The sequence below is a fragment of the Triticum dicoccoides genome, chromosome 7A (genome assembly GCF_002162155.2).
Source record: "Triticum dicoccoides isolate Atlit2015 ecotype Zavitan chromosome 7A, WEW_v2.0, whole genome shotgun sequence".
In the NCBI taxonomy this organism is placed as follows: domain Eukaryota; kingdom Viridiplantae; phylum Streptophyta; class Magnoliopsida; order Poales; family Poaceae; genus Triticum; species Triticum dicoccoides.
This window is the reverse complement of record NC_041392.1, coordinates 583,133,762-583,147,983: the sequence shown is the minus strand read 5'-3', so window position 1 is coordinate 583,147,983 and position 14,222 is coordinate 583,133,762. Positions and strand designations below refer to the sequence as shown.

The window sequence follows — 14,222 nt, the reverse complement described above, 5'->3', positions numbered from 1 at the left end:
GAAATGCTGACGCGTGGATGCCTATTGGTCCCGGTAGGTGCCACCAACCGGGACCAAAGGCCCTCCTGCCTGGGCTCCGCGCACAGGCCACATGGAGGCCCACCTGTCCCGGTTCTGGATTGAACCGGGACTAAAGGGACATGCCATTAGTACCGACCCTTTAGTCCCGGTTCAAGAACCGGGACAAAAGGCCCTTACGAACCGGGACAACAGGCCCTTTTTCTACCAGTGTCTAGATGCATACTCGATAGCGGTCGATGTGTGGAGTAATAGTAGTAGATGCAGGCAGGAGTCGGTCTACTTCTCATGGACGTGATGCCTATATTCATGATCATTTCCTTAGATATCGTCATAATTATACGCTTTTCTATCAATGCTCAACAATAATTTGTTTATCCACTGTATATTTTATTTAAAGAGAGAAGCCTCTAGTGAAACCTATGGCCCCCGGATTTATTTTCCATCATTTATTTTCAGATCTATGAACTAAAAAACCCAAAAATACCTTGGTGCAATTTATTTATATTTACTTAAGTTTGCTATTTTATTTATCTTTTATACCTATCTCTATCAAATCTCACTCTTGTTCGTGACCGTGAAGGGATTGGCAACCTCTTTTTCGTGTCGTGTGCAACAGTTTGTTAGTTTTGTGCAGGTGCATATATTAGGGACTTGCTTGTGCCTCATACTGAATTAATACATTGGTTCTTAACTGAGGGAAATACTTATCTCTACTTTTCTACATCATTCTATCCTCTTCAAAGGAAAAATAAACGCAAGCTCAAGAAGTAGCAGGGCGCCACCGATCCGAGCCGCCTCGCAGCGAGCAGGCAGCACCAACCAGATCAGATCTATCCGGACGCTAGACCACGGATGACGCCGACCCGTCCACCAGGCCTTCCGTGTCGCTGCCGATCCGAGGTCAGATGGCACGTCATCGCAGATCCATCGCTGTTGCCAAACACAGCCAACGCCGCTGCACCCGCAGCCATTGCCGCTCAAGGAAAAGTCAGATGTCGCACCGCCGTTGGTCAAGGTAGCGACGCCCGCCACGCCGCCAAGGCTAGATCGGCCGCGCCTCCTCATGCCGCGGGGCTCCGCACCATCCCCATGGTGCAGGAGAGAGGGAGGCCCCCGCCACCATCATCGGCCCCCGGGCTAAAGGCCGACGGCGTCCTTCGGCGGCGCCGATGGGAGGCAGGGAAGGAAGGAGAGCCCCCGGCGGCTAGGGTTTTGTCCCCACCCGAGTCGCCTGAGTGGGGGCAATGCGGGGGCGTGGCTCTTGATGAGTATGCACGAGAAGATGTTGGTTGAACTCCCTTTAGTGTTAGCCTTTGTTTTTTTTCCTTTTTCTTCTCTCTCCCTGTATCATACTTTTTGATTAATAAAAATACATCGTAGAACAATCCTTATGTGGTTTCTGGATCAATAAGAAAAAAGAACATATGTCAGTTTTTGTTTCTACCATGAATCATTTGCATAATGAGGTTTGGTAGTAGTTTGAAATTTTCATGTGAACACAAGGATAAAAACTTTGCAAAAGGCATGTGCATCATAACGGCAGGCTACAATTTGGACAACTAAATTTGGGTCGACCGCTTCTCTGGTTGGACCGATGGTGACCGACCCCTGACCTAATTTTCTTATAAAACCGACCTAAAAAAATCCATCAACCTTAAAATTATGGGCCAACTCAATATCCTAATGGGTAAGAGCAACTTCAACGCGCCGACCCATTTCGTCCGGGCTCGTCCATTTGGGTCGGCACGGATAGAAAAGTCGGTCGCGCCGACCTAAACGGACGCATGTCTACTTTTCGTCCGCCTGCAGACCCATTTTCGGCCATTTTTGAGCCGGATTTGCGCCGGCGCAGACACGAGACGGACGCGCGCGCCCCCTACTCCCCCCTGGCCCGCTGGTCGGTGGCAGCCTCCACCATTTTCCCCAAAACCCTCCCTCCCGCGCGCGCTCCCACCACTTGCCATGGACGCCGACCTCGATGCCGCCGCCGGCCTCGCCTCCCTCGCCTCGTCCGGCATCACGTCCGCCCCTCTGGCAAAGGCAAGCCTCGCGCCCCCGCCAAGACCGCTGCCGCGTCCAAGCCGAAGAAGAAGTTGAAGGCCGACGAGTGGGCAAGGGAGTCGGCGAAGAGAAAGGGTCCGAGGCACGCGGCGGACGCGAGGGAGGAAGCTCTCGCGGCGGCCGCCGTCGCCGCCGCGGCGCAGCAGGAGGCCACCAACGCCCGCGCCGCAGAGGCAACGAGGGAGGCACTAATGTACCTAGGGTTAAACCCTGGCCAGCACGGCCTCGTCAACGCCACCGTGGCCGCGACCAGCACCGGCTCATCTGCGTTTCCTCGGATGGTGCTGTCTGACTGCCCCGCGCGTCGGCGACGCAACCTATGCCCGACTTCCATGTCTACCCCGCAGGCCTTCCGACTCTCCGGGGAGTGCTCGCTCGAGGTGAGCGTGGTGGCGCCCTCCACGCCCGCGCCCGCGCCCATCAACCTCAACGCCACACTGATGGCCGGTGGCTCGTCATCCAGAGGGGCAAGGATACGCGTGCGGCAGATGCCAGCGGACGTGCTGTCGGGCGCACGCAACCTGTTCAACGGAATGTCGCGCCCTCCGGCGATGATGACTACGTGCAGAACATTATCTTCGAGGGTGGTGCGCCGGCCGCTGGCGGTGCCGCCGGGGCTGGCTACGATCCTGACGAGACACAAAGCCAGGACGGTCGAGGGCCGTTCACGCCATCCACAATTGATCAAGATCAGGTCGCCTTCATGGATGATCAGGTCGGCATGGACCTGGACGGCTTCCCGCTCGACCACGAGTTTCCAGAGGACTACGGTCTCGAGGAAGAGGATGAGTTGGACATCGAAGGGGAGCCTTTGTTCGAGGACGAGCTTGCCAACCAAGCCGCTGGGGGGAAGCCGAAGCGCAAGAGCAGGCGGACGAAGGCGTACACGGCGGTCGAGGACAAACTTCTTTGTGAGTGTTGAAGGGACATTGGGCAAGACCCCAAGATCAGCGCCGAACAAAAGGCATCAACCTTTTGGACTCGTGTCCATCGTGAGTTCCATGAGCGCAAGAAGTTTCCACCGTACCAAATGCAAAGCACGCGCGGATGGGTGTCCATTTCAAATCGTTGGGAGGTGATCCAATAAGAGTGCAATAAGTTTGTGCCACTCTTGAGAGCATAGGGGGGAGAAGCCCGTGGAAGAGGAAGACGGCGAGAAGCCACGACCGCGAGGGAAGATCAACTCCAAGAAGGAGGACAAGCGGGATGCGGCGTCGAACGCCTTGATCGCAAGCGTGGAAGGCATGATGACCAAGAAGGATTCAAGGGAGGAGGAGCGCCGGGATACAAGGAAGAACAAATGAACACCTTCATGAAGATCCAAAGGAGGAGGCTTGAGATGGACACGAAGAAGCAAGCGGGGATGCTTGAGATGAAGGCGGAGAAGCAAATCAAGATGCTAGAGATCGAGGCCGCCAATGCCAAGACCAAGGCGAAAGAAGTGGCTCTCGCGAGCATGATGACGGGGGAGGAGATCATGAAGATGGATCTCAACACCGTGTCGCCAAGGAAGAGGTCGTGGTTCGAGAAGATGCAGGCCGACATGCTCAAGTTTGCCGGCGAGTGATCTATGGCGGTGAGCGCCATCCTTTTTGTATGCCGGCAAGTGTGCTGGCATGACCACGGCCGCGATGGCGTGGTCGACCTCTCCCATCCCTTTTTTGTGTGATGAGAAGTGCGCCAACTGAACTGCTTGTTGTTTTTCTGAAGCTGGCATTGTATGCCGATGCTGGCATGGTGCCGGCATGAACTTCGGGCGACGACATGGCCACCGGCTTAATCTATGACCGTGGGTCTTTTTTGAATTTTGCGTGTGGACATGAAATAGGTCGCGACCATTGGACGCACCGTCGACCCAAATTTTAAAAAGAACGGACGCCGAGCGGGCGGCCGATCCAAACGAATGAAAAATGAACAAATCCGCCGTCCATTTAGGTCGGCGCGTTGGAGTTGCTCTAACGTGGTCTCATTCCAATCGTGACCGGCAACTGTATGTTCATCTCGGCTGAAAACGGTGCCAGGACTGGCCGTGCCTCCACGTGAAAACAAGGTCTGGCCTCTTGGTCTCTTGTTCGTCTCACTGCAAAGGGAGCCGATCCAAGGCGAGGCCCCTATATATCCTTTCCAAGATCCTGTACGCCGCGCGCCATGGACATGATCCATCACCCACCGGGTTCTCGCCGCCGTGCTGCATGTACTGGCACAGAGCAGAGATTGGCCCGGCCAGTTCAGGCACTCCTCTCCAAGCCCAATACGTGAAGCGGGCAGCTGTATAAACGAACGTGGAAATGCATTACTGTGTAGTACCACTCCCTACTAGCTCCATCTCTTTCGTGAGCAGTTCTTCCTAACAAAACCACGTACGCTTTATCTTTTCATTAAAGGGTGGCCCTAAAACAACCTGCCGGCGCCATGGCAGGAGGTAGGTTCACTCAAGTCTATTTTAAGCTCTTGCCCCTTCAATGCCGATTCAATCTCAACGTCGCTGGAGGGAGCAGATAGTAGCTTTTTGGAGATGGGAGCAGCAAGTTGCACTAGCTAGGCTAGAGCTGAGCTCCGATACTCAGTTCCTGCTCTTGGTTCATTGGTTCTGCGGATTCAAATGTGATTGCACCACTTGTTGACTTGTTGTCTTGTTGATCACTGGCGTTCAATGAGCTCAACTTTGAACCGATTAAGCTACTACAAACACTGTTTACTCAAGAGCTTACTACTGCAGAGAATCAGCTTTAGACCCTGCGCGTGCTTGCCTAACAAATACTGTATGCCGAGAAAATGCACCATTTTATGGGCACAAACACGCACTCTAGTAGTGCTACTATTGCAATTCCAGACAAGGAAAGGATCGCCGTGAACCATGGACGCGTGTCTAGGTTGGCATTTTCTTGCACGCACGGGCCAGTCAAGACTAAAGAGTCAAGACAGAGAGCTGTTGGGCTATCACATCCAGCCGGCTCGCGTGCACTCCTGCGCTAGCTTCCACTGTTTCCAGCGTATGATTGGCCCATTGCGTCTGATTTTCTCTGAGTCGAACCTGCGCCGCACACAACCTTATTACGGGCCAAGGCATTTCCAAACGGGCCAAGGCATTTCAGAAATAGCACTCGTATCCAATCATTGAGATTGATATATGGGCGGCCATAAACGTCGACCAAAAATAGCCACTTCTTTTCCGGAAATAAGCGCAACCCATCATGACAAAAATCAATCCGTTTCGCCTTTGCAGAAATTATGTAAATATTGTTTCTAGAGCACCCAGCTTTTACTCTGAATCATCAGCGAAGTTACAATCATGCCGAATACACAGTGCTAGAAATCCTGGGACCCGGTCAAGCCACACACACACAGGCACCGGATTAGCGAGTGGCGCAGGTTTTGCAGTTACGTGGGCTGCATGCCGTATCCGTTGAAGAGACGCTCTCATTCATTCCCCAACGGCTGCACCACCGAAAACGACCAGAGCTAGTAGCAAAAGCCAAAGCCATTCCGCATCCGCCTATCCGGTGGACGCGTGCATGCCATGCATGCGCTCGCCGAGGCAAAATAATCCTGTACGACCCGGCCGCAAGGGGAGGCTGTCAGGTGGATCACCCCACGACGAGCTCTCTCACAAACGGGTCGTACAGGGATTCGCCTCCCTCGCCGAGGCGATAGAAGGAACGGCATGCACGCATCGCGTCACCTGTGCAAACAGGTCTAGAGCCCATCCGAACAGGCCGACGTGCGCCGCTGAAAATGGAGTCTGATTACGCTTGGAACGGAAGGCTCCGCCACTTATTCGCTCACCCTTTTTGCCCATGGCGCAACTGCCTCGCTCGTCATCGACCGGGTGATCCGATCCGCTGGGTGGCGCGGGCCTGGGACGTGGTGACCGCCGGCACGGCAGCGCCGCTCGCGCTCTGCACGGCACGCGCGGCAGGCACGACGGTCTCGTACTCGTACACGCACGATCGGAGGCGGCCGCGTGCGTGTGCTGCAGACATCCACGTCCGTGCCGGACCCGGGTAGCCAGAGCCACGCGTGGCCCGTCCTCGCTGCCATGGCGTTTCCCATGGTGACACCTGTTGGTTCGCGCCGGTCGAGCGCCCATGCCGCACTGCACCCGCGCACGAGCGTGGTTTCAGAGGGATACGACCGTTGGATGGATAGGGCCGGGGGTACGGTGCGGGCCATGCGGCACAGTGATTGATATCCGCCGTGAATTTGCACTTTTTGTTTTATAGAGAGGGAGAGAGATTCGTTAATTGGGGCTCCGTGCCACCGAAAGGTGGCAGCAGGTTCGGCAAGCACGAGAAGGAGCTAGCACCACGAGCACCCAACAAAATGTCCTAGCATCAAGCCGGGAGCTTCGAATATCAATTCGAAGAGCGACAGACAGTGACGAACTCGAGGTTACTATTGATGAACCAGCCCAGCATCGAGCCTCAAGCACACCGGGCTCGACGCTGGCCGGAGCTGCAGTAGTAGCATGTTTCTTACCGTGGCCAGTAAACGAGGCCACCCAGAAACATTCCAAAAACGATGAGAGCAGCGGCGCCGACGCCGAGACCCGTGCTCCGTGTCCGGCACACAGGATACGGTGACGCCATCAATTCCTGCCAAAAACCTTTACCTCGCGTACTCTCTGCCGTACCGTAAAAAGGGAGGCTAATTAATCCGCCAACGGGGTCTCGCCTCGCGTAATCCTCAGCGCCGCTGCTCCTACACTCCCTCGCACTCATTGCTCCCCATCCGCAGCAGGCAGGGGCGACCGGGCGAGAATGCGGAGCGAGGCGGCCGGCGGCGGCATTGCGGCTGGCCCTCCGGCCCCCGCGCTGCTCTGCTCCGACCTCAAGCCCTTCCTCGCCGCGCTCACCGCGCTCACGCTCCTCGCCGCCGCCTGGCAGCTCCGCCCCTACCACTCCCTGCTCGCCACCCCGTTCTCCCTCTGCCCGGACCCGCCGCGCTCGCTCGCCGTCTCCGGCAAGGCGTCCAGCTCCGACTCCAACGCATCCTCCTCGTCGCCGAAGCAGGAGCGGGAAAGGTCCAGGCCTGACCCGAACAGGCGGGAGTTCCGCGCGGTGGGCAGCGCGGCGGCGCTGTTCGTGCAGATGGGCGCGTACCGGGGCGGGCCGTACACCTTCGCCGTCGTCGGGCTCGCGTCCAAGCCCGTCCACGTCTACGGCAAGCCCTGGTTCCGCTGCGAGTGGGTGCCCAACGCCGGCGCCAGCGCCAACAACGCCTCCGCCTCGTCGGCGCGGCCGATGCGCGCGGCCAACACGTACCACATGCTCCCGGACTGGGGCTACGGCCGGGTGTACACGGTCGTGGTGGTGAACTGCACCTTCTCGACGCCCCCCAACGCCGACAATGCGGGGGGCAGGCTGGTGCTCAACGCCTACTACGGCGCGTCCCCGGCGCGGTACGAGCGGGTCGAGGCGCTGGAGGAGGCGCCGGGGAGCTACGACGAGGCGGCGTTCCGGCCGCCGCACAGGTACGACTACCTCTACTGCGGCTCGTCGCTGTACGGCGACCTCAGCGCGGCGCGGGTGCGGGAGTGGATGGCGTACCACGCGCGCTTCTTCGGCCCCCGCTCGCACTTCGTCTTCCACGACGCCGGCGGCGTCGGCCCCGCCGTGCGCGCGGCGCTGGAGCCCTGGGTGCGCGCCGGCCGCGCCACGCTGCAGGACGTGCGCGCCCAGGCCGACTACGACGGCTGGTACCACAACCAGTTCCTCGTCGTCAACGACTGCCTCCACCGGTACCGCCACGCCGCCAGGTGGACCTTCTTCTTCGACGTCGACGAGTACATCTTCCTGCCCGACGGCCGGACGCTCGACGGCGTGCTCGCCGAGCTCGACCCCTACACGCAGTTCACCATCGAGCAGAACCCCATGTCGAGCAGGCTGTGCGCGCGGGGCGCCAACGATTCCGAGGCCGACTACTCCAAGTAGGTGACCGTTTCCTGCACAGAGTTTGTTTAGCTTAGTGGACAAATGTTACTCCTTTTTCGCAAACCAAAATTGCTGCATCGTTTGAATTTGGCATGTTGATGTGACATTTTTTGCACTGGAATTACCCAATTAGGAACTTTCATGTGTCATTTTCCATCGACTAAAAGTGCCCATTTGGTCATAATGTTGCTTCTAAAGATTCCGAATTCGTGGTATATCTGAAATGTACCACGAATTTGAGTGTTCTTGGTTTTCATTTTCCATGCAGTTCTAGTTGTGTTACTTGTTTTACATTTGTCAAAATGCATGGTGTATATGTGTAAGACTGACTCCTCTTGCTCACCATTTTTGCAGACAATGGGGGTTTGAGAAGCTGGTGTTCCGGAATTCGATCACCGGGGTGAGGCGCGACAGGAAGTACGCGATCCAGGCCAAGAACGCATACGCCACGGGCGTGCACATGTCCGAGAACGTTATCGGCAACACCACTCACAAGACGGAGCACCTCATCCGGTACTACCACTACCACAACACCATCAACGTTCCCGGCGAGTTATGCCGCGAGCTTGTGCCGGTGCCGCCGAAAGGTGGCGTGATGTGGTCCGAGAAGACGCCCTGGTACCACGACGACAGCATGAAGCGCCTCGCGAACGCGGTGCGGGAGTTCGAGAAGAGAACCATTGGCAATGTGGGTGTGTGAATATGGCATGAGCATGACAAAACATCAGAGAACGGACTGGTGTATAGCATTCCTGTTGGCCGTCCATGAAGCTTGGCAGGGGCATCCCTCATGTTGTGAATGTGAACCTAACAAACAGCTCATGATTTGGAGCTTGTGAGGTGATAGAGATGGGAGGAAAGCGAAACCGCAACCCGGACGGCATGGCAGATTGTGTGCAACTGCAACAACCCTGGTGTCAATCTGCAAAGGTGAGAATTTTGTATAGAGAAGATAGACATCCTCATCCGTGTAAATCTCATTGTTGAATTGTTCTCAGTCATAATTCATTGCATTCCATTCGCTTAAAGCACCAAGTTGATGATAGCTTCGTTCATCGATGATGATGATGCATTTCTAAGATTAGATTGTTGCACCTTGCGGCTTCCTTTCCTTTGTTGACTATATATGCCGCGACAGTATAAACTGTTCTAGCAGCCCCAAATTTTGTTGGATCGCCAAGTTCATGCTTAAAGCTTACCAGCTGAATAAATCGGCCGTTTTGTCGCCGGATATTGGAAAAATTCGTGTTGCAGGGGTGTGAAAGGTGATGGAGATCAGCATGGCTCAGAAATTTCTTGCGCCAAACTCCTAAAGTCACCAAGCAATGCCATGAATTCTGTAGCTAGAAAGGCAAAGGGAAGGAAGGCAGGGGAGCGTGATGAGATGAGATGGGCACGGCTGCATGATTGCATGATTGGGGAAGGGGTGGCCTGGCTGACAAGTGCAGCGCTGCACGCAGCGGCGCGAGGACCATCGCGATTCGCACCAAGCTGGCATGCTTCCTAGAGTATAGTCGTGCCGCACCCCCGACCACATCTGGAGTGCTCCCCGTGCCGGCCGATCTGCAAAAATCGGTCCGGGGCCATGGAGGAAGGGAGATAGCACAGACCAACGCGGTCAACCGGCAAGAACAGAGCCGCAGAGTTTTACTAACCTATCCCCCAACGCCGGCGTCGTCGCATCAAGTAAAAGAAAATCCTATTGGGCGGTGACCACCCGCATCAAGTAAAAGAAAATCCTACGGTCTGGCATCCAAGACGTGGGCTGTTCTGTGATGCGTTCTTGTCCACTTCACCATGCCTGAAGCCCTGAACGAGCGAGTCATTCTGTCTGTCATATGTGTGGGACTGCTACTACATGTGGGGTTGTGCAATTAGCTCACGTGCCCGGAGCCGCTGAGGAACTTGAGAAAATTCGCCAGGAAATGGTGTGCCGGCACTGCATCCGGTGCTTCTGACCTCGGTTTGCACCATCTGGGAGTGTTAAAGACTTTCCGAACATATTTTGTTTGAGGTCAGAGACACGTCGTGTATTTACCGGCGATACAGTGTTCAACTGCGAAAACCAAATTCAAAACAAAAACGCGCAATAGAAGCACCAACCGCCTGAGCGCAAAACCGACTTGTCCTGGCATCCCCGTTTGCGTCCGCGTGCACTGCCGACCGCCGATTGCCGATTGCCGACGGCCTGTGTGATCCGGTCACCGAGTTCGGCCTTCAGGTACACGTGCCCATGAGTCCAAGCCAGAAACATCATCAACTCGGTGACTGAATCATGAACTCGAGCGCAGAACGCCTATGTCAGATAGGTCTAAATCTTCGTCGTCATTAGCTGATACACGTAGGCATAGAGATAGCATTGCAGACAAGTACGTACGTGGTTAGCGCATACGGCTTTGGCTTGGACACCTGGATCGGTGCAACAGCAAGAAGGGTTAGTTTTGGGTTGGGATGCCTGCGACGTCCCTTTATTGGCAATTGCGGGTAAAAACTAAAAAGGTTGCTCTGACGGGCATCCTGTTGTGTTATATATCAGGCGCCCATTTTCTCACCTTTTTCTCCTAAGAGGCTAAGCTCGTGATGCACTCATGTTTAACCCCCGCAACAACAATAAAAGCTCATGATGTTTCAAGATCAACAAGGAACAAACTAAGCTCGTGATGTTTAATATAAAAGGAAAAGGTAAGCTCATGCTACAAATAGGCTTAAACTTTCCGAGTGTTGGGCCTTCACGTTATTGCCATCCGTTTTCTTTTGTATGGTACAATGGACCATGTAGCATCACAACCAACAAAGCTGAGATGAACCTTTTTGGTAACGCATTTGCCTAAAACTTTTGGGATCGATATGTTCGCTCATTAGACGGGTTTTTGTGGGTAGTTGTACTCATTGGTCAGCAGCGCACACATTTTTACCTCATGTGCCTCATCAAGACATAACAGCGTTTCTATAATAGACGCCATATCTATTGATAACATCGCGTTAACGGTAGATGACACATATGTCTAGCGACTTTGTTGGTTACCAAGCTTAGAGAATCTACTCTCCAATATATGTCTTTTTTTAATAAATACGCGTGGTTGTGCGTTTGTTAGATGCTTCTCGACACAATATAGCGTGTGACTAAAAATGAATGAACGGAAAAGCTCAACAGCGGACAAAAAAGGACATAAATGAACACACATAAAGGGAACACAAGCTTTCGCCAAATTTCGTAGGCATAAAGTCATGTCTTTTAGGACAAAGGAGATGAATGATGCTTTTACCAGTGGGCTTTGCGCCATAAATTCGCAGTCACAACTAATCCAATAAGCTAGGAGATGAGTGTTACTTTCGCCGAGTCTAAAAAGTCATGCCGATGCTTGTCAAAGAATAGTGTGGTCTTCTGTGACGTCGTCCTTGAGATTTCTCGTGTGTTCTTCTTTGTGCACACTTTTTAAAGTTCATTTCAGATGAGGCCAAAAGAATTAATACCGACAAATTAAGTTACAACAAAAATCAAATGGATGGTCGAAACGTGGCCCAAACAAAGCAACCATAACAACAAGTAAATGAAAAATGAAAAAAATCTACAACATCGCCAACTACAAAGCCACGCCCAACTAGTGAAGTCAAGACCTAGGACATTCACCTTGCCGATCAGACTGCTAGTTTCAAGATAACGCCTTCAAGGAGATGTTCAATGTACACCGACATGTCGGAACCAACCTAGTGAAGATCAGACCGGGACAAAAGTTGTTGATCTTATAGATCCAATCAACAATTGTTGGGATGAAGATTTGGTAAGACAAACGTTATGGCCAATTTGATGTCCAGAGGGTGCTTACGACCCCCCTCCCCACGTATAACATGTCGGATTTCATAGCTTGGAGTTTTACAAAGAATGGACTGTTCACGGTTCGTTCTGCTTATCTAGAGGAATGAAAAACACAACATGGGAGGAAATTGCAACACTCAGATGGCATGAGAGGAATAAATGTCAATACTATTTGGAGCAAGATTTGGAAATTATCTTGTCCAGCAAAAGTGAAGATCTTTATTTGGCGACCATACATGGACCCTCCTGTGTCGTGTTACACTTGCTAATAGACATATGAAAGTTTCGCCCACCTGCCCATCATGTTCGAACGGGCATGACGATACTAAACACTTATTATTTTTGTGTCAAAAGGCAAAAGAGGTGTGGGAGAAATTGGGATTGCACGAAGCCATTAAAAATGCTTGCCCGGTCGATCGTGCGGGAGAGGTAGTACTCGAATTTCTACTTCTTATGCCAGAACACGAGCTATCTACAATGGGCATATAGAATGTTCGCGAACTGATCGCTATATTAGCCTAGTATTTATGATGGGAAAGACGTTCGCTAGTCCATCAGGGGAAGACCCAAGATGCATATCAAATTTCGATGGGAGTCCGTGCTATAACAACAAACTATGTTATTGCCCAATCCTCCAAGGCAACAAATAGAATAGAGGGATGGACGAGACCCCCTCTAGGTTTTGTGAAATTAAATGTCGATGCTTCTTTCGATCAAGACATGCTTAGAGGCACATCGGGAGCTGTACTTAGAGATAATAAATGAAGATTTATTGTTGGAGGGAATTGGAAGATGGATTGGTGTGCAGATGTTTTAACAGCGGAAGCCATGGCACTACGTTTTGGCTTATTACTTGCACAAAAGGCGGGAAGCAACCGACTTGTTGTTAACTCCGACAATATGAAAGTAATTGACGCGATGAAGAATGAAGGACATACAGCAGGAGCGGTGGCAACTGTGTTTGATGATTGTTATTTTATGGCTTGTGATTATCTGTTAGTTAGATTTGAACATTGCAATAGGAAGAAAAATAAAGTAGCTCATGAATTTGCTAGAGTAGCTAAATTTTCTGAGACAAGGGATTGATTTGAGGAACCTATGAACGATATTGTAAATTTTTTTATAAACGATGTAATCATTATTACTAATAAATAAAGATGATGTTTTACTTCAAAAAAAAAGATTAGACCGGGACTTTTTACTATATAGAGAAGGTACTAGTGACGAGACACCACTATACCTTTATATGTCGGACTGGCATGATTTCCAGTATCGAACATCGATAACAATGCCTCCGGGAAGTAGATGGCCCATGTATGTTCATGATTGTTGCCAGATCAAACCAAGAAAGGCGAAATCAAAATTGCATCCCGAAAATGAGGTCAGTGCTTGAAGATGCCTCAATATCTATAGTCGCTTGATCCAACCAATGAAGTTGAAAAGCACAATCCAAATGCCACGCTCCGAGGCCACCGCCAAAAGCTACCAAAAGCTCCTACATGATATATTTTCCCGACAAATCTCCGCGCCATCACACAATTCTCGGCACACGTTATATTTTCCTCGGAGCGGCGACAGGAAGAGAGCCGACAAAGTGATGGCAAGCGAGGAGATGCCTCGTGACCGCCGGTGGCTGGCGAGTGGCGACCTCAAATATTGGCAATAAGACGAGACACAAGAGGAACCGGCGGCGGTCGGGACGAATCCACGCGGGATGGTTAACTATCGTGTTCGCGTGTCGAAACCATTTTTGGCCACAAATTCTCACCGTTAACCTCAACCCAGTCCAAATTACTGGAAGGGCGGTAGAAAATGATGGAGTAGATCTTATCCGGCCTAGAATTTTACCATCTGGCAGGGAGAAAATTACGCGTCGCGACAAGTGATGGCAGATACCCGATTCAAAGTCGCAATATATTTGTATTTTATTGAGTCATCATGCTTGCGTTGCGTGCGAAGTGTGTGCACACAAGGCGCAAAAACGAACCGGCCATGCTTATCAAGAACACGAAGCATAATAATTTAGCATATCAATCCTTTTCAATGGGACACACAAGGCCATGTGTTAGATCAGTGACGGAGACCCGAAATTCTATGTTAGTGAAACGATCAGACATAATTATTACCATAGTTCTGGAACATCCCACAGGCGTGCGTGCCGCGGCTTCCCTTGTCGTTCGGATGGACACGGCCGTGTTTGGGAAGAGTTTGCATGCTCCCAAATGCTCCGTCGCTGCGGTTTCTCTTGGCCCTTTGCGCCGGTTCCAAAAGGGTATATATCTGACCCTGCTCCTGGAAAATGGTGGTAGGCTTATCGAGACCAGCACACACGGCCTTCTCCCTCGAGAAGAAAAGACAGATGAGTTGTCCGACGACGACGCCGCCCGAGG

At 52.4% G+C, this 14,222-nt stretch overlaps 1 protein-coding gene across 1 annotated transcript; it reads left to right on the top strand.

Annotated features, from left to right (window-relative positions):
• Positions 1–6,659: 6,659 nt before the first annotated feature.
• Positions 6,660–9,186, top strand: LOC119333670 (galactan beta-1,4-galactosyltransferase GALS1-like). The gene is made up of 2 exons (XM_037606490.1): positions 6,660–8,011; positions 8,370–9,186. The coding sequence occupies exons 1-2, from the start codon at positions 6,843–6,845 to the stop codon at positions 8,713–8,715; spliced, it is 1,515 nt and encodes a 504-aa protein (XP_037462387.1). The 5' UTR covers positions 6,660–6,842; the 3' UTR covers positions 8,716–9,186.
• Positions 9,187–14,222: the final 5,036 nt, after the last annotated feature.